This window comes from Amaranthus tricolor, chromosome 4 (assembly GCF_026212465.1).
Source record: "Amaranthus tricolor cultivar Red isolate AtriRed21 chromosome 4, ASM2621246v1, whole genome shotgun sequence".
NCBI lineage: Eukaryota > Viridiplantae > Streptophyta > Magnoliopsida > Caryophyllales > Amaranthaceae > Amaranthus > Amaranthus tricolor.
Window position 1 is genome coordinate 1608999 of NC_080050.1, and position 21536 is coordinate 1630534.

The 21536-nt window shown below is 27.7% G+C and overlaps 1 protein-coding gene across 1 annotated transcript; it reads right to left on the reverse strand.

Moving 5' to 3' along the window:
- Positions 1-2902: 2902 nt before the first annotated feature.
- Positions 2903-10225, reverse strand: LOC130810390 (probable WRKY transcription factor 41). The gene is made up of 3 exons (XM_057676432.1): positions 9436-10225; positions 9166-9297; positions 2903-3925 (listed from the first exon to the last, which is right to left on the reverse strand). Exons 1-3 carry the CDS (start codon positions 9747-9749, stop codon positions 3301-3303), a joined length of 1071 nt encoding a protein of 356 aa, XP_057532415.1. The 5' UTR covers positions 9750-10225; the 3' UTR covers positions 2903-3300.
- Positions 10226-21536: the final 11311 nt, after the last annotated feature.

A 21536-nucleotide genomic window follows, 5' to 3' on the forward strand; every position in this document is an offset into this window, starting at 1 on the left:
GATACAATCTAATAGCATCCAACAACGCATCCTTGTTATCAAACATCATACCCTTTTGAAACTCACCTTCATCAGTGTAGGTTGTATCACAAGCCCAAGACCTTCAAAAGTTGTCCTCAACGTGTTCATCTAGAGGGGGAACTAGTGCATAAGGTGTAGGAGCAATGATTTTTGGAATGTTGCCTAAGCTCATGTCATTACCTAGAGCTTCCTCGTCAACACCCACATGGTCCCCAGAAGGAGCTTCAACAAATTCATTACTCTCACTATTAACATCACCCCAAGGCTCATTTGTATCTTCTAAGTTAAAAATATCATCATTTGAGACTTGAATTTGAAGTTGATTGGGTTCATTAGAAGGAGAAGAGGAAGATGGCATAATGGGATTTTGGGTTTCTTGGGTAGGGAAGGGCGTATGAGAAGGAGCAAAAGAAGTTACATTCAGGAATGCATTTGTTTCTACAACATTGACATCTTGATTCCCTAGGGGTACCTCTTCTACATATAACTCTAAAGAAGGAATATAGGTAGACTTTGAATACTCCCATATTGAATCTATAGGCTTCTCATCCTCAACCGAAAGAGCTAACAATTCTCCACTATATTGTACTTAAAACATATATTAACAGTACTTCATGTAGTGTCAATGCCAATCTTAGAGCATATAAGATGTTTAAATTCATTCAAATCCATGTTAGAGTTGCATGCAAACAGTTTACGTCTTCGCCCAACATACTTAACATTGCTACTACTTGATCGAATTGAACCATTCCAAAAACATACAATAGTCACACGAAATGAAGCCATTTCTACAATAATACGTACAAAATCAACATCACCATCAAGTTCATAAGAAAGCATGTACATTGTTCAAAATTAGGGTTTGCATTCAAATATTCTCTACATTAAATTTAAACATTTTCTACATTAAATTCATGAACAAACAACCACATTATGAAAATCATAGCAAATAACAAGTACATTTGACATATTTATAGAGTTTAAGTATAAATGACCACTTTAAATGACATACTTTTAAAAAACACAAAAAAACTAATAAATTTATAATAAAAAGGTACCTTAATAAGCTGTAGGTCACCAAGGAGTAGTAATTTGCAAGTTTATGAACCTGCATTTAATTGAAACTTCATGAACAAATATAAACTCTAAACTTTTGAAAAAAGAAAAAAATAATTATTACTTGAAGTGAATGTAGTAAGATGACGGAACTAATTGGTAGTACAAACTTGGAATTTGAGGAGATTAATTGAAGGATTGAAGTTGATTTTAATGGTGGAAAGAAGAGGGTGATTTTCGTGGGTTATTAGGGCTCTCAACGAAGTAAAGTGAAATGAGTAAGAAGGAGCTTCAGCAGAAATTTAGAACGCATGAAGTCGCTGTTAGAAACAGCGACTTAATAGTTTGACCAATCAACCATTAAGTCGCTATTAGTAACAGCGACTTGAACCTGAACTAAATTTTTGACCAAGTCTTTAATTTCGCTGTTAGTAAGTGCGAGTATACACCAAGCCTAGGTTTGGAGGCAAGGACGCTTATTTTGGGAATAAAGTTTGAACGAAACTTTTTTTTGAATAAAGTCTTTAAATAATCTTATTTTTTTCAAATTTTCTTAAAAAAGGTCATTGAATAAACTCAAAGTCTTACACAAAAAACTTGTATGCGGCCGCTTCACGCGTGTGACAAAGTAATTTTATTCTTGCCTAATTCAAGCCTTAAAACACCCATTTGAAGATTAAAAAAGTCGAATCTAACACTTAAAACCCCTATTCCAAGCCTTAATTTTCCTTCTCCAGAAACTTAATTTAAAATTTTTAGCTATCGACTTTAACCATTAAAAATAAACACCTATTCCACCACTTAAAATGCCAGTTCCAACTTTTAAAACCCCTACTCCAACATTAATTTTATATTTTACTTATCTACTCTAACTGTAAATTATTCATTTCAAGAGTTAGAATGTCTATTTCAATTGTTTGAAATTTGTCAAATCCAAGACTTAAAATGCCTATTTTAATGTCCAAAATGACTAATTCAAGCTTTAAAATGACAACTTTAAATTATGGGCTGGACCTGTGAGTGGTCACACGTATGCGGCCGTCTCACTGGAGATTTGCTAAAAGTCTTAAATGAGACGGTTTTATGGTAAGATCATCTCCAAACTAAAAAAAAACTATACATTTAGTGTGTTAATTGATCATTTACAATTTTAAAGTGATCAATAAGAAAAATGGCTTAAGTATATGGACACAATTTATAATGAAACGATCTCATACAAGACGAGCTGTAAAAAAAATTATTTTAATAACACAATTTGTTATATGAGATTTTAAGTTTTTCATTTACTTTTGGCTGGTTGACCCGCCAATAGTAAATAACTAATTTTACTAAATATTTCTATAAACATTTGACCTATTTAATATTAGAAAAGAATATTGTGTATATTTTGCATATCTTCTCATCTTGGCAATTATTGTGTAGTTTATTTAGTTTTCTAAACTTTAATATTAGAATAGAATAAATACAAAAGGGATATTAAAGTTTAGGAAACTAAATAAACTATACAATAATTGCCAAGATGAGAAGATATGCAAAATATACAAAATATACAAAATATTCAATTCTAATATTTAATTTGCTTAAATGTCATCAACTCCTTTTTTGAATTGTCTTAAAATATATAAATATGCAATTTCTCTTTTCAACCGACTTAAAATAAAATCTTGAAAATTAAACTTTAAATATCTCTCCGATTTTTTTTTCATTTTAAAATGAGAAATGATCTTAATTGAATTATTGAATTCAACAAATCCAAAGTAACTATAGCCAAAAAATCAAATGTAGCATTTGCAATCTAAAAAAATCAAAAGTAACATTTACAATCTATTTCGAATTATTATTACGTCACACCTTATCACATAAGCTAGCCAAAAAGGCTAATAATCCATTTTTAATATACAATGAAAAATTATCCTAAGCCACAACACTAGTAATTTAAATACTCTTATGTCTCCATCATGATAACATAATAGGAGAACTTTAATCCTAAGCCACAACACGTCTTTAACAATCTTCACAATGTGGTGTAAAAAACATTTAGGTTGCACCTTCTTTGAGGGTGTAAAATGGGGGAATAGTAGCCATCAATACTATGCACTATAAAAATAGAAACTTTCTAATGAAAACTTGTGGATAAGCAATTGGTCCTCCCTCTTGTATCATTAGTGATCAAGGGACTAACACTCTTACTTGGTAAGTAAGATTAGAAGGATAAATCATTTCTCAAATTTGATCAAAAGAGAGGTTGTCACTCAAATCTAACCAATCATCTAGGGTGAATTGAAAGTTATGACTCACACTCATCCTAGGTGTGTTTATGACCGAGCCCATACCCGAAACTGCTTCATGGAAGTCGATTTCTTGTGTCTGCATAGAAAGTCCTTCATGGATTCCGGTGGAATGAAATGGAGACACCGGAAGACAGTTAGACGAGGTTGCTGGTGACCCAAAAATAGGGCAAAAGCTCAACATGTAGTTGTCTTCAATTGAATCGGGCTGTAAGTGGGCTTGGGTGAATGAAAAAGACCGAAAAATTTGGGCTTGCCCGATAACTTCATCTTCAGACTCAACTTTAATATCTCCTTCAGGGCCAAGGCCCACATAAATATCTTGTTGTGGACTTAGAGGTTGTTGTAATTGTGGTTGTAGTTGCGGTTGCAGTTCAGATTTCAATTTTAATTGCTCTCGAATTGTGGAATTTTGACCCTCTTTCATTTGGACTCCTTGGGAACAAGTGTGTTCACCTTTGTACATTATTTGGTATATAGATTGGTCTTCATTTGATTGTTGCACTTGTTTGGTGGCAACACATCCTTTAGAGTGACGATAGGTACATCTATAATATCCCCTGTATTACATCAACAACTTTGCAATCTTAGTGACATAAATAAACAAATAAACAAATAAATAAATAAATAAAAATATATAAATTGGTGGATTAAATATGACATCTTTAAAAATGACATAAGTAAGAGTACAAAATGGACTACATCAAAATTTCCATTGTCATAGGGAGTATGATACAAAATGACAATAAGCTAGCCAATTCCTAGTCATAACATGACTTCTTATCCATACAATTCCTATTATATTCGATGGTATATTAATTTATAGAAGTATATACTCCCTCCGTTCTTTTTTGATCTTCCACATTACTATAACGGGTAGTTTCAAAAGTTCTTACACTTTAGAATACTTTCTATTTTTAGAAAGTTTTTATCCCACTTTTACCCCTTATAGCCCCCTTTTCTTTTAATGTACCCTTTTTCTTTTATTTATAATTATTTGCTCTCTCATACTTTCAATACAATCATTACTTCACACTACTATTTAATTAAAATAATACCCACTACAACCCAAAGATTCTATCTTCCTTAATATGTGTGAAAAACCCAAAGTGGAAGATCAAAAAAGAACGGAGGGAGTAAGATATAATAATAATGAATAATGATTAATGGTTTTATTTTTGAGATTAATGATTAATTGCTAATAAGAACATATTTCAACATTAACTTTCGATATTTTATGAAAAGTATTAGTATATCATGATATTTTTAATTTACAAATTTATAAAAATTATTAAAAAAAATTCTAAAAATATAATTCAAGAGATACCTAGATGATACGTTTTATAAAGATTTCAAACAACTTTTCACCTTACTAATTATTTTAAGATTTTTGAGGACGAAAACTACTCTATGTGATATAAATCCTCCATCTTAACTTACTCATTCTTTCATCAATTATTTTAATTTGTATTTAATTTTAAATCTATAAGTTAAAACATAGTCAAATGAAATGTTATTTGATTGATCTTAATGCAAAGTTTATTAATATTAACTTTTTAAAATTTTGAATTATGTTAAATAAAATATTAAAGCTTAAATATGTGTCAAACTAAATGAAACGCATAACTCGGGATAATTCTAGAAAGTCATAAAGTGAGACAAGCTAAGAAAACTAGAAAAGTGGCAAAAATCCTATTTGATTTGTCTTAATTCTAGAAAATCAAATAAAATTTTATTTAATTTATCTTAATATAAAAATTAATTTTAAATTTTTATAATTTTTAATTACGTTAAACAGAATAATAACACTTAAATAAATAAATAAAATATATGTGTCAAACTAAATAAAACGGATAGTATGATTCTAGAAAGTCTTAAAAGTGAGGCAAGATTGGAAAACTAGAAATGTGGCAAAACTCCTAGACATGGAGGTAATTGATAATTGTCTTTTAGAGGAGGATGACATTAGAATACAAGACGGCCCAAATTTGTTGACAAATAATATTTATAGGTACTACATTACTAGTTTGGCATCACCTAACCTTTGCCTCATCTATAGGGATAAATGACAACAACATCACAATTCACAAGGGTACTAGTATTACTAAAACTTGTGTGCATGAAAAAAATGATCTTATAATATCTAGTTGATAAATTTTATTTTTTTTATAACATTTTCTACTAGTTGTTTATATTTTGATGAAATTAAAAGCTATATATTTTATAGTTTTTTTATTATAATATATTGTTAAAATAATTTATTAGATAATATAATTTTTTATTTGTATGGAGTTGTAAATGTTATACTTGTAACCCACTAATTAGACACATACATTGACATGGAGATTATACATGGTAAATATATATTAGGAAAAAACATTAACTTAATATTTATCTTTTCATGATAGATTTTCTTTTAACTATTATGTTCATTTACATCTTCTAATCTCTCTCTTTTTAGTATAAAGAGGGCCGAAGGAAAAAGCAGTGAGAATTGAATTTAAGAATGGTACATACTCTAACTAAAATAAGACGTGATTTTTTTCTATTCTCTTCTTTAAATTATGTAAAGGTGAGTTGCAAGTAAAAAATATAGTGCATAAAATTTGTTACTAATGATCAATCATAAATAAGGTTTTTGAGTTATATATACTCCTCTAAACAAACGCATAGATAAAAGGCTTTTAGAACAATTAGTCTAATTTTTTTTTTGGCTCATTAAATCCCTTATTTATATTTTTGGTCATGATTCAAACTCTCTTTTTAATTTTTATTCACACATTTAACTTATTTTTTTCATCTTATCGTCATATTTCACATACATTTTCATAAAATATATTTCCTCTGTTCCTTTTTGTTTGTCCACTTTACATTTTGCATGCATTTTTAGTAAATTTTAAACCTTAATATTTCTAAGTACGCATCATAAAAAATGATAAAAATTATATATTAAAAAACTTTACATCAAGACAATTCTGACAAGATCTCACATGAATATATTTTCTCTTCAATATATTCAAAAGTATAATTTAAATTTCTCTCTCTTAAAATGGACAAACTTAAAGTGAACAAATAAAAAGAAACAGAGGGATTACTTTTTTTAATCACGTTTACTTATTTTTCTTAATTTTAATCTTATATTTAGTTCTTAAAAATATCTCATCATCCAATAACTAATCTACAAATCCCTCAAAATATTAAAAATGGTTTATTTCATTCTAAAAATTGTATAATGATTTCATTACTTGATTAAAATCGTACCCTGCTATAAAGGGCATTGTCTATCCACTGGATTAACAACATGCCACCAATGGACAAAAATAAAATCTAACTTATTCAAACTTATTCACAATAAATATATTTTATATGTCAATTAATACTAAATAGTTTTCCCATTAAATCAATTAAGTTTTTTTCTTCAATAAATATACTAATATTCTAATACCCTACAAAATATATGGTAAAAAAATACTCTATTTGGTTCTTATGTTATTCATATGCATCTCTTTAATGACTCGAAAAGGTGCTTTTGGACTATCCACTCAATTCCAAGAAATTTCAGACAATAAATATAGGGGACTTACCAACTAGTAGTCTAGTACATGTACACCTTCCCACCTTTACAACATATAGTTGGCCTTATATTATTATTATTTTTATTATTATTATATGTTGTTTTATTTTTCATATTTTACAATATAATTTTCGTTAAATTGAATGAAGGATAAAGAAAAAAATATTAAATCAAATTTGAGATCAATTGATGGAAATTAATGTTATTAAAAGATGATATTAATAGGTTTTATGGTATAATTATGTTATAAATTAAACTTCTTAGTAGTAAGGTATTTTTATTCCTAAAATAGAAATTATTTAAATATAAATAAATAAATTAAAAGTATTATAGTAAGGTAGACAAATAATAATAAGCGAAAATAATTGAGTATGATTATGGTAGAAAGTTTATGATATTCATATAGCTCTACCCTTTTTTTAGCGAAACATGTATTAAAAACTGATATAAATACATTATAGGTTATGATCATGTTATAACCGTTTGTATTATTATTTTGAGTAACCTATACATATACGTATATCATGTAATGTTCTCTTTGGAAACAATGCATGTAATGTTCTCTTTGGAAACAATGCATGTAATGTTCTTTTCTTAATGTTTTTGCCTAATAAAATGGTTAACATCTAATCTTATTTTATATATTACTATTAATGTATATATTAAATGTAAAAATATAATTAAATAAAATTTTATTTGATTCGTCTATTTCATAATTTTATAATATTAATTTTTAATAATATTTAGTTGTCTATTTCATAATTTTATAATATTAATTTTTAATAATATTTAGTTATATATTATCGTTATCGTCATAACTTAAGATAGACATAATTTAAATAACATATTAATATGCATAATATATTGAGATAGTGCAAATAAAAAAGATCCAATGAATTATTTTCTGAGGATAAATATTAAAGAGCAACAAAATTACTCATAAAAATCTTAATTAATTTTTTATAAAAGAATCTGAAACTCACAACTTACACTTAAAGCTATATAATAGCTTTCAACACTTTCATATAATAATTAACTAGCATATACTAATCAAATTTGTATTTCTGTCTATTTAAATTTACATCATATGACAACATAATTTAATTAAATTTATTATTATTTTTTTTAAGTATGCACTCTTATACTTCCAACATATTAATGACTTTGTTCTATTTCATTTGGGTATGTTTGTCAAGACATATATTGAAATCTTAATATCTCTAACGTTGCATAACTAAAAATATAAAAAATTGATAATAATTCTTGCGTTGAGACGAATCAAACAAGATTTCACTTAACTATGTTTTAACTTATAAATTAAGAATAAAATATAAATTAAAAGTTAGCCGAAAATAATATCTAAGAAATCAAATAAGATAAAGTCAGGCAAATAGTTAGTACATTTTTGTCATACTTTCTCAACTTGTACGTTGAGTAGTAGTAGATGACTTGTATGATTGTATGCAATTATTGCTAAGGAGAAAGTTATACTTCATATTACTACAAACCCAGAACTGTGTCATCTCCCAAAACTCCAAATTTAAACCCAAAAAGAAAGGCTTTACTTTTTCTAGTGTTCCTATGGGCTTTGCCATCCATCCATCCATTCCTTCCATAATTAACCAACAATCCCACGTGACAATTATTAATTAATAATTTTTTAGTATTATTCCTTTTTTGAAATATTTTATTCATTTTTCATTTTTTTATAATTGAATATAATTATTTATCTCTTTTATTTCCACTTGTTTGATGAGGAAGTGCTCAAAATCATATAAAGTGTACGTATAATGCACTTAAATTCAAAATACTACTAGTTGTATATTAATTAGTATAATAAACACAAACGACAAAAGATTTAAGCTTTTCTTAATTAGTAGATTATTATTGATCGAAGTTGTTGGCTAATTAGACCAGTTAGATATTTTAGTTGTTTTGTTGTTTAAGTCGACTGTTATAAATATATTTGATAAAAATTAATTATTATCTATTTATTAACGAAATATGGATTTAAGTTTAAAAGACAATTCAGAAATTACTCATAATAGCTTTTTGATTTTTAACTTAAAAATCGACTTTTTAGTTAATTTAAAATTCATTTACTTTACATTTGTTTTTCTAATATTGGACAATCAAAAATCAATAGACATTCAATAATCTACCAAAAAATTATTTGTCAAATATAGCATTGATTAATGTTAACTAATAATTGATTAATGATATTACCTTGGAAATTTAGCTCCAAGAATATCTTTTTGCCCATATTTTCTCCAACTATAACCATCATTAAGAACCCCTTCTAAACTTCCATTACTGCTAATTTGCACAGTCTTTGTCCACCTTGTCTCCATTGACCTCCTGCATCAAAACCTTAATTAAATTAATTACCTCACCATTTCCATAAATATGTATTATTTATAAAAATAAACATGAATTATCTACAAATATTGTAATTAAACTAACCACCAAAAAAATTAGTCTCATAATTTAATTTACCTTCTCTTTAAAGGAGGAAAATTGGGGTGAGAATTTTCATTATTTGGGCTTAAATTAGATAGAGGGGAATCCAAAGGAATAGAATTATTGGGATGAATAATGGAGGGGTGATCTTGATTTACTTGAATGCGAAGCAACTTAGCCATTGTAATGGTTTTATCAAAAGTTGATAACATTTTTTCAAGTAATGAATTACAAAGGTCTTGATTATCATCTCTTAAAATATGATTTTTTAATTCTTTTGCAATTTCTTCTCCTTCAAGTAGTTCTTTGATTAATTGAGCTCTTTTATCAAAACCCATCATTTCTTCCATCACAAATAAAAAATATTTTGAGTTTATAACTATTTTTGACTACGGGTAGGAGAGTGACAAGTGAGAATCGAACTCAGAATTTCATGCGAAGAAAATAATACTTACTTCAACTGAAATAAGTCAGATTCTCTTATAGCTTTTTAATGTGTGGATAGTAAGAAAAAGTTTGAAGTATTTTCAAATAATTATGTTCTAAAAATGATCAACATATATGTATATATATATGAAGATGAAGAAGAATTTAATTATAAAAAGCAAAAAAAATATAATAAATGTAATGAAAAGTTAATTTTTAGAATTTTAAAGTTCTTGGAAAAGCACAAGAAATTACATAGAATAAGAGCAAAAGAATTGGTAGTGTTTGAGAGGTACAAAATTAATGTAAAAGAAGCAAAAAAGTGTAGGTTGAGTTTTACAAAGAAAGAGATAGGTAAGTGATGAGAGACTGCAAAAAATTTAGGAAAAAGAAATATATTTTAGTATTGGTGGCCAGGGAGATGGAGAGATATTTATAAGAGGTTAAGAAGTGAGAGAAAAATGGGATGAAAGAGAAAAGTCATTGGTTTTGAGGGAAACCGAGTGTAGTAAGTTATAGTAAGTAGTCATGTATACTAGTATACGTATACAGTATACTCTTTAACATATACTCAAATAGGACAAACATGATGGTAAATATTACTCATAATAATATATTAATATTGTATCTATTTCAATTTGTTGTTGCGTTTGAATATATAACATATCTTATGATCTCAATTAAAAGTTAAAATTAATTGTTGATATGTTATATTTTATAACATATTGGTTATACTTTACCAATATTGTGAGAGCTTTTTTTGTTAAAAGTGAAACTGATAAAGTATATAACTTATGCTAAGACATTAATTATCGATTTAAGTTTTTCGTTGTAATATCAAAAGTCACGAATTTGAATCTATCTACCCTTTACTTATGGCTCGCTTGGATTGAGTATAAATATTTAATTGGTAAAAAAGTCAAACTAATGGAACTATGGACATTAGAGATGCAAATGAAATAATTGAAATAATATGAAAGATGTAGAATGCGAGTAAACAAAAAACTGAATAAAAAAGGAGGATAATTTCCCTCAATTGGAGGAAAATAATTCCCCACCCTCGCCTAGGGTAAATTCATATTCACAAACAATCTTTGCATTTTCAAATTTAACATTTTTTCTTTCTCTTAACCGTCTCACGATTTGCCTTTATACTCCTCATTCGATCGATTATCCTTCTTTCTCGCCCCTTGGGGTTGTGCTTCTCTTCAAATCGAAACTCTTCTCCTCAGAACTCATACCTAAGTTCTCGACTCGGCTTTCGTAATAATAATTATACTATTTATTTATTTATTTATTCATTTATTTATTTATTTATTTATTTTATTATCTATTTATTTACTTCAATATGTTAGTGCTAGCTATGCTACCCATGAGTTTACATCCTGAATCCGTCAATAGGTAAATTTATATCCAAAATGAGAAATCTAATTGCTATTTTATTCAATTTTCATTATTTTCTATTATTGTTTCACCTCTCTAGTAATCAAATTTCTTTAATCAACTATTAAACCAACTTTTTATTTTTATTTTGAATGTGAAATATATTTCCTTTTTGTTTTAATATGAATGCGGTATTATGTCTTGAACCTTTTTTGATGTTGTTATTTATGTGAATGTCCGCAAAATGAACAGGTATCAAGCCTAAAGCTATTTGGAAATTTCTCAGTATTCGTTATAAATTGGTAATTTGCTCTTGGTTATAAGCACATTCAACAATTGGCAACTACTCATAAGTCATAATAATGTGTGTATATGGATATGAAATTCATTTGTGTTATTTCCACCAATTTATTTGCAACATCTGTTTTTTCACGCAGTTTAATGCACTAATTCAATCCTTAATATCTCTAATTATGTATGATAAAAAATTATAAAAATTTGATATTTTTCTTTGTAATGAGACGAATCAAACAAAATCTCACTTGACTATATTTTAATTTATAGATTAAAAACTAATCACAAATTAATAGTGATGAATAAATAGTATGATTTTTCTAATATTGTAACTAATTTGGAATGGAGGAAATACTAAATAGTGTGATCCCCTTATTCGTGGATCAAAGAAATACTTCCTCGTTTATTTACTTGCATTTAAGGACACTTTCACACGCCCTAATACATTAATTAAATTGTTAATAGCTCTAATTATACATACTCAAACATTGTAGAAACTAAAAATCAATTAAATTCACATTGAGATGATTATAACAAGATCATAAATTCAAATCCGACTCCAATTTTTTATATTAAAAGTTTTTGTCCCCTAAACTTTTTAGTTTGTATTTCATCACTAGCTGTGTCGGAATTCAAATTTGAATTCTGAGCCTCCCATTATTTTCTTATACTTTTTACCAAAATGAGGTTGGACGTAGTCATTACATCTCTTAACCTTCAATATCTCATTTAAGTGGTGATGCAATGAAATCAAGACATTTGCTAATGTCTTTGGATGAAGTTCCACATATGCATCTTCAACTGCACTAATCAACTCGGTCATATTCTTTGGCATTTTCTTGTGCATCAATGATTGAATATTTCTAAAGAATCCCAAGTCCAAGATGTAACAATCTGGACTATTTGGGGGTTGTTGTGTAAGAATGAAGGTTAACCCACCTTATTTGTTGTGTTGTTGCCATATTAGATCATCATTTGTAATGTGTACTCTTGCATTGTCTTGTTGAATGAAAATGATTGAAGGTCCTTCATTTGCCACTTTCTTAGTATTGCCAGAATGAGATTTTGGATGAGCATGTTTCTATAAACTTTTTAAGTGACTGATTCTGTTGGCTTAATTTCAATTGACCCCTTGGCCTATTCTTCGAGTCCCTCACGGCTGCAACCCTGTTAATGAAGGGAAAAATTTCTATTTTCCCATCAAACGTGCATTGACCATGTCGACTCCATCTTGGCCTAGCAATCGCCCCTAGGAACATGGCCTTCAGTATGAATTTAGATGACTTTGCTGCCCTATACGGGATCTTCTCTTGTGTGCAAGGTAAACTCTTTGAGTTTTTTTGGTTAAATAAAACCGTTTCTCATTGATGTGAATGAAATCAAACGTTCCCTTGTATATTGGAAGTCTTTGAATGCTATCTTCTTGGATGAGACTCAAAATTCACTCCACCCTTCTCACTTTCACTAGTGGAAAAATCCGCATTTGCGAGCTGTGGTTTTTTGGCCATAATATGCTACGGTTTAGGCCCCAAGTATTAGTGATATCAGCAGATGGCCTATTTGAAATGCTGCAGTTTAAAACCGCAGCACAAAAAAGCCTATATGTTGCGGGCTTACCAAAACCGCAGCATATAGTGTAAGACTGTATGCCGCGGGCCTCCTAAAACCGCAGCATATTGTGTAAGACTATATGCTGCGGTTTTAGGAGGCCCGCAACATATAGCATATTATTATTTTATTTCTTTTGCTTTTTTCGTTTAATATTAATAAATAATCCAATGATTAATGTATAATAAACAATGATTATTGTACAATGTAATAATCCAATGATAATCACAAATTATCACCAATAATCTCTTTGTAAACTCTAAATCGTATATATAATATGTACATATACAAATTAAAGACCTAAATCTAAACTAATTACATTATTTACCAAGAACAAAGATTAGCAAGATATATGGCAATCTTGTCTTTCAATTCACGCATTTCCCCATCTCTCAAAGGGCGTGTTTCCCTTGGAGTGTCGTATAAAACCTATAATATAATATAAAATTAAATGATACATAAACATTAGATATATTAGAACTTAGGAACGTAAACTCAATTGTTCCTTTGATACATTGCCACAAGTGACACATGGGCAATAAAAACCAACTCCCCCCGTCCTAACTTGATGTGCAACCGCAATACTATAAAATTCTAATACGCCATCAATAAATTCTGACGATTCAATGCTTCCATACATCCAAGAGCGATATTTTGTCATCCTAAGTGTAATTAATTAATTCAAAATAAAATTAATACACAACTTTTAACATATATAATTAGCCCATGAAACAAAATTAATGAAACTTGGCATGAAACAAAATTAATTAACCCAAATTAACCCTATTTAACCCTATATAACCTTTATATTATTTGAAGTATTCAAATTATATATATTTTAATTATAAAACATATAGAACCAAAAAAATCATTTTTCTTTAACCAAATACACATAAATAAAAATAATTAAGAAACTAATAATATACAACTACATACATAAGTAAATTATTCACATTCAAATATACAACTACATACATTAGTACATTATTCACATTCAATCTACCCTAAAAATCCTAATTAATCAAAATTATTCACATTCAAATATACAAGTACATACACGAGTAAATTATTCACATTCAAATATACAATACATACCTTGGTAAATAGATATGATAATGTTGTTTTTAAATTTGATTATGCAACCTACAATGAAAAAAAATCAAAATTAGTATAAAATAAACTAATTCCCCAAAACATAATGAAATTTGAAGAACTTAAATTTAAGCTTGAAAAAATAATACCTTGACAAAGAACAAGAATAAGCCCTTATTTCGTGGGTTTTTGAAGGGAAGCAACAATGGTGGGTTTTAAATGTTAAAGAAGAAGAAAAGGAACGAAAATGGTGGGTTTACTTTGAAATGTTCGTGGGTTTTTCGTGTGGGTTTAAGGAACTTGAATAAGAAGAAGGAACTTGAAGTAGAAGAACGAACTTGAAGAATAAGACAGTAGCAGTCTGTGCGTGGGTTGAACAAGAAGACAATATGCGAAATTGAAGAAGACAATGAAACTTGAGAAGAACACAGTAGCAGTCGTGGGGTTTTTGGAGAATACAATTGTAGGTTTTTGTGAAATGGAACGTTGAAATGCGGGTTTTAAATTTTTTAGAGAAGGGTATTTGCTGCGGGCACCATTAAAACCGCAACATTTGTTGTTTTTTTTTTGCCTAATTTTTTTTCCTATTTATTGTTGCGTATATAAAAAACCGCAGCAAATGATTAGCAGCAGATACGCTTTTTTCCACTAGTGTTTATTGGCATCGGTTAAAGCCGGGTGAAGAGGATTTGAATGTGCCTTGATTTCATCTCTTTTTTGATTAACCTCCAAACGATTGATGGTGCGAAGTCTAAACAACTTGCAACATCTCTTATACATGTACGTTCCCCCATTGGTCTGGACTCTAGAACGTTTGGAGGCACCACAACTCTCTTCCTTCCACAGTTTTTGTATTTTGAATCAACGATGTATCATTTGTTTGCTTCTTTTGATTGTATTGCCCTTTTCCATAAATTTCTCATGGTTCTATGATGATAACCATATTTTTCAGCAATTCTTTGGAATGTTCCATGAGATAATGAGTCGGTTGTTTGCATTGAGAGCATCTCTTGAAATATTAAATGCCTCATCTCACTGCTGAGCCTTGGCTTATGATGATTGTCTTGTCGTTCTCCTCGCTGCTCAACCATTTCTGCCGATTCTTGCTCTGATTCTGAGCTTGATTGAAGATCATATTGGCTTGATCCAAAATACCATGCCCCCTCGATTTCGTCCTCACTTCTTGAAACCATGAATAAGGCTGTGATGCAGTGTGCAATTGGATTTTTTTGTGGGTGATTGGTTACTGTTTTCAACGCTGCTGTACTTGGAGTTTATGGACTGATTCAGTTACTTTTGAATTTTTTTGGGGATGAATGGCTACTATTATCTTCAACTAAGCTGCTGTGTTGAGAATTGAAGTGATGATGTACTGTTCATTTGTACCTGCTACCTATATAGCCCTTGCAGAATTTGAAAAGTCATCTTTGCTTCTATTTTTGGTTTTCAATCATTATGCTAAATTAAGGAAGTAATCCATGCATAGTCTAATTAGCCAATGAAATGACTTTGTGTATGTTTAAGTATTCAGAATTTTCCCTCCATTATTTTTAATTGCCCTTCAAAACTTTCCAAAAAAAGGAAAGAGAGTTGTAACCAAAATCAGAATTCTGTTTTGGCCCTTTATAAGTTGCTCTACGGTTTTCCCTTCATTAATGACAATCATATTTTGTTTTTTTGTTTTATTTTATCTTTAATTAAAATGTATTTTGTCTCTCATAATACCAATACAATCATTATTTAACACTACTATTCAATTAAAATAATACCCACTTACTACAAAGATTTCACTTTTTTAATATGTGTAAAAAACCCAAATAGGACAAACTTAAAAGAACGGAGGGAGTATTATTATTTTTAGTTTGAGTTCTTAATTAGATTTACTCACCTCTTCCTTGTTTACCATGAAATTAAAAAATACTACGTACTCTATTTTTTTATTTCGCTCATTTTGGTATTTTATGTGTAAAAACTTTTAAAATAAGATTTTAGTATATTGTATATCCAATTATTACGCCCTTTTTATAGCCTTGTAGTTTAACGCAAATTGATGATCTAAGAAAATATATAAATTATACTGCAAAATTTTAAAAATTGAAAAAATATTGCAATTTGTAAGTATTCCTATCAGTCCAACAAATAGACAAGTCATAATGTGGCTGAAGATGCAAGAGGGATTAATTAAAAAATATATACTGTCTTGTGTGAAACGGTGTCATTAAAGACTTATTGTTCTTCTTTTTAGTACATTTAGTTGAATTTGACCTTGTTTTTATTTTATGTCATAGCCTACACCATTTTTTTTAATTCTCATCCACATTTATTTTACATTTTCATATGTTTTTCACTTTTCTATTAATTTTTTTTATCAGTTTTATTTATTTTTCTTAATTTTTACCTCATTTTTATTTAAAACTATTTCTTTGAAACAAAAGTAGTATTATCAAGAAAATATAAAGAACTAAGAAAAAGTAAATATTTAATAATAAAGAGAAAGAGATTGAATTATGTGATGTTAAGTAAAAATCAAAAATTTATAGATAACAATTATTCAAATAAGAAGCCATGTGCTATGGTTTCCCCCAAGAGTCTCATCTCATATAGGCTGAATTCGTCAAAGATACGTTTGCATTGTCACAAAGACCAAAAACAAGAAAATATTTGAAGACACAAAAATAAGTTGGGAATTTAGGAATGTTAGAACTACTATAGCTGTGCCTAATCTAGCAATAGTATCAAATATACTCCATATTTTATTTTATTTTTTTTTATTGTTATAGGATAGGTTGACAAAAGAGATCAAAAGACTAGCGAGAATTAAACTCAGGTTAATTTTTATGATATTATAATTTTCATATGGATCGTTTTATAATTGGTTATCTAGAGTTGTTTATATTCTTTGATCCCATTTTCTTTTGACGCATTCAATCTTTTATTGATGTTTGAAGATACAATTTCGTATGAATAGTATTTAATGTAAATTTTAGTAGGATAAATTAAAATAAAAAATGGTGTGAATTGATAGAGGCAGTGGATATAACATTAGGTTTGCAGCATTTTCAAAAGTTTTTAAGCCTAAAACTAGTCATACATCTAATTTAAAATTTTATATAAATCTCGTCGATCATACATGTAATTTGAAAAAGTAGTCATACGATTAATTTTATTAATTTTTGTTGATTACAAGACAGGTTGGAGAAGAATTAATGAAAATCGAACCTAAATCTCTGTAACATATAAGTTTAAATTTGTTCTATAACCTAATGTAGTGATAAAAATAGTAAGCAGCTTTAATTAATTATTAGGATTTAATTTGGATCAGTATAAAGGCTTAAGTCATGATTTTCACTTAAAAGTAGAATAAAGTCTTGATCTTATTAATAATTGTTTAATTATAAGTTTTGTAAAATTTAAAAATTAGAGTAAGACAATTTTGGAAAGATTAAGCCGTGTAAGAACGACCAAGAGAATCTTTCTTAATTCTTTACCGGAGTCGGATGAATCGAATGTAGAAGTTTAATTGTTCAACGTGGTTTAGTAAGGAAGAGCAAATGTCAACATGAGAAATAGTGAGATATTGAAAGGGAGATATAAATAACTTTACATAAAATCAAACTTAGACTTAAATTTTACATATTTATAAAACTGAATTCGACTTTTATTCGATTTTAAAAATACATTTATAATTATGTAAAAATTAATATACATATAAAATTGATTTTGACTAAACCCGTGATTCAAAACTAATCTAATGGCACGAATAAAAACCTGTACTCCATACATAGATTATGCTATTTTTCATTTTTGAGCATGTGCCTATATTTTATATTTTTATTGCATTGGCAATTCATTGATTTGCTTTTTGTCATTTTTACTTGTAATAACTAGTCATTAAAGATAATTGTTGGAATGATTTTCAATTAATTAAAAATGTTATGCAGATTTTATAAGTCATTAAAGTCATCCTCTTATTGTCATATGGTTTTGGGATGTTATCTCATTGAATTATGAAGTGTGTACACCTCGTATTTCTTCGATAATATATATGTTGACATCAACAATAAGTCAAGTCTAATTTAACAATAATAAAGTATAAAAATAAAATATAAAAATAATATATATATATATATATATATATATATATATATATATATATATAATAAAACATAAAGACGAGAAATGATACAATAAACTTATCTTTCCTCTCACTAATTTTGCAAGAATGTGTCTTTGTAACTTTATAATTTTGAATTTTTGTTACTTGGAAAATAAAATAAAAATAAAAAGATATAACTATATATAAGAATGAGCTATAAAGTTATCAAATTGTGTTTTTTCTAAATGAAATCTCAAAAAAGCAACTCTATATACAAATATAAAAGTACATATGTTTCTTTTTAATTTATCCTTTTGCTTTGTAGCAATTTCTTTTATATAGAGAAATTTATCTCACTTTTTTTATTCTAATCCACACATTTCAACTTTATTTAATATTATCCATATTATTTAACTGAGTTTACCTTTTCTTATTTATTATGAAAAATTCTATTATTGCAATTTATTAAAAACAGAGAAAGTATAATCCTCTAAAGTGAACCAAATTATTTACTCTATCTCTCTATATTTACAACGAATAATTAAAAAAAAAATTCTTTAAAATATATTGAACCATATAATTTTTTTTAATATATTGTGCTTTTTCAAGGGGTAGGGGACGAAATAGCAAAGTAGCAAGTAGCCAGAAATAAGAAGTGGAAAGTCAAAAAAAGAAGATGGGAAGAAAGAAAGACTTCTTTTCCGCGTTTTTTCTTCCGACTCATTTTGTCCACAAAAAACATTGCTACTAAAAGTTAAAAGGTCTCCATTATAATTTATTTATTATCAATTTCAAAAATTATTATTATAAGTAGATGCAAAATTAATAAATAAATAAAATGAATTTGAAGATATCTTTAGAATGACGTGGTAGATGGGTTCGTCATTTTCTCTACGCAATGCTTACACTTCACTATTATTACTCTAGCTTTAGCTTTTTTGTCCAATTAGATTGTTACAAGTACTCTCTTTTGTCCCATTGCAATTAGTGAAAATAGGGATAAAGTGATATTTTATCACAATGTAAAAAAAAATATGAGTATTTTAAGACTGTGTGTAATGATAAAAATAAAAATCTGACAAATTTAATTGAACGTACTAAAAAAGAATTTGTGGGCCAGAGCCTAGAGAGAGTATTTAACTACCACATAGTGGATTTATATTAGCAAAAGATGTTGTAATTGTGTTTTAGATCCTAAATATCATCATCGCCTATAGTCATATCACTTATGTGTTGTTTATTCTTCCGGGCTTTTATAATTGAATTATATATTTCTCTAGTCATGTTAGTAGCATTAATTTTTATCTTGCATTGCTTTGTAGTGTTTTTTTTGTCTTTATTGCCTTGTCTTAATTTGACTTCTTTATAGATTTTTCGAGTTAAAGGGAGTTTTTGGCACTATCTTCTTTAGTTATGATATACCCAGTATGATGATAATGATGATTGTGAATTTTTAAATATTTTAGTTGTTACATAAAATATCAGGTGTGTGTATACCATCACCTTCTGTTTTTTGGCATTATCATTATATATTTGGCAAATAAAGATTCTATTATTTACCAAAAAAAGCCAAACAAAGCAAGATTGTCAAAAAGGAAGAACCAAACCAAGATTTTGACATTATTATTATTAGTTAGAAATCATTATTATCTTACCTATTATTATAAGCTTTTTTATATTAAAAAACTTGTTTAACAAAAATTGTTTTAGAAATCATTATTATCTTACCTATTATTTCATGTTTCTTGAAAAAAATAGCTATAATTAAAAATTGAGAAAGAACAAAAACGACATACAATATTCAGATTTTCATCAATGAGACTCTTGGCTAGAGTACTTAATATATTATCATATATAAAATAATATTTTTGGGATTATTCATAGTTATTATATGCATTAAAGTAGACTAAGTAGTTAATAATGTTTGACTAAATGATAGAGATTGTGATGATAATACATTGATTTAATAGTGGATACATCATACATGTATAGGGTGCATGATGCCATATATGCTAATTCATGCTATATTTTACGTAGTGTAAGGTAATTTAAAATATTCCCCTTTGCTTACTTAGGGATCCCAATAAATATGTTTGGTTTTAATTTTTTCTTATTATCACATCAATTTATTTAATACAAACATTTTTTTTGAACTCTTATTTAATACAAACATTGTATTATAGAAAATTATAACAATGCAAAAAATCAATTAAGGGGAAAGTTTTTTCTTCTAAGCATGCCCACGGACAAGTTGGTTATTTTTATTAGTAATTTTATGATACATATGATATTTATGATTTATTATAAATTTTCTACTAAATGTGACATTACTGAAAAAGACATGATGTGAAGGCAAATGTCATATATAATAGCAAAGTATCTGCCTTTGGCCTTGGGTTAGTACTCAACTAGTGTCAATGTTCATTCAAGTGTTTGGCCAGTTTCGGGTTAAATGTTTTAGATCGAGTATACTTGGTTGTTGAGTATATGTAAATATTTTGACAATTTCATTTGATTTTTAAATACGGATTATTCTTAAATTACATCGAGTTATATATAACTTTGATTAATTGAGTCAATTTTAAACAACTCTCTAAATTGTACCGTAATACGAGTTAGAGTCCTAGCAACTCTTGTTATGACAAATTATTTTTCATAACATTTTCTATTAACCTCCTTAAATGAGTCACCTCTCAGTAATAATTACTTATTCAAATGCTACAAATTTGGATATTCAATTTTATATTATACTATTTGAAAATACATAAAATATTAAAAAGAATTAGCTAGAAATATATACAGAAATGTGAGATTTTTCGTTGTGGAGGAAATATATCAAAATTGTAGTCCATATATAGAAAATCAAAAAAAAATTATTGATTTCTATATTTTTATTCAAAAATAAGATTTTACAAAAATTAAAAATATTGAGATCTTCCAAGAAAAAATTCCCATGTGTCGAAATCTTGATGTGCTACATCATCTAATATATGCCCTTCTATTTATTGGCTAAATGCATTCACACCAATCTGGACAAAAACAATTTTAAAAAAATTGTTTACTTTAAACTTGGCAATTGTTTATTGCTTTATTTGTTGGGGACCATTCCCAATAGACCGATAACTCACTAGATAGTATTGATACGAATTACGATTTTATTTATTTTTGAAAAATGATATATATAGTCTTAAGTAGATATATGAAAACATCTTGTATTTTTAATATAATTTAATATTAA

Excerpts from the sequence above, each read along its gene's own strand:
- LOC130810390 (XM_057676432.1), bottom strand. The coding sequence starts at position 9,749 with ATGGAAGAAATGATGGGTTTTGATAAAAGAGCTCAATTAATCAAAGAA. Across the intron at positions 9,298-9,435 it reads TTTCCTCCTTTAAAGAGAAG|GAGGTCAATGGAGACAAGGT; the intron begins GTAAATTAAATT and ends GTTTTGATGCAG. Across the intron at positions 3,926-9,165 it reads CTTGGAGCTAAATTTCCAAG|GGGATATTATAGATGTACCT; the intron begins GTAATATCATTA and ends GATGTAATACAG.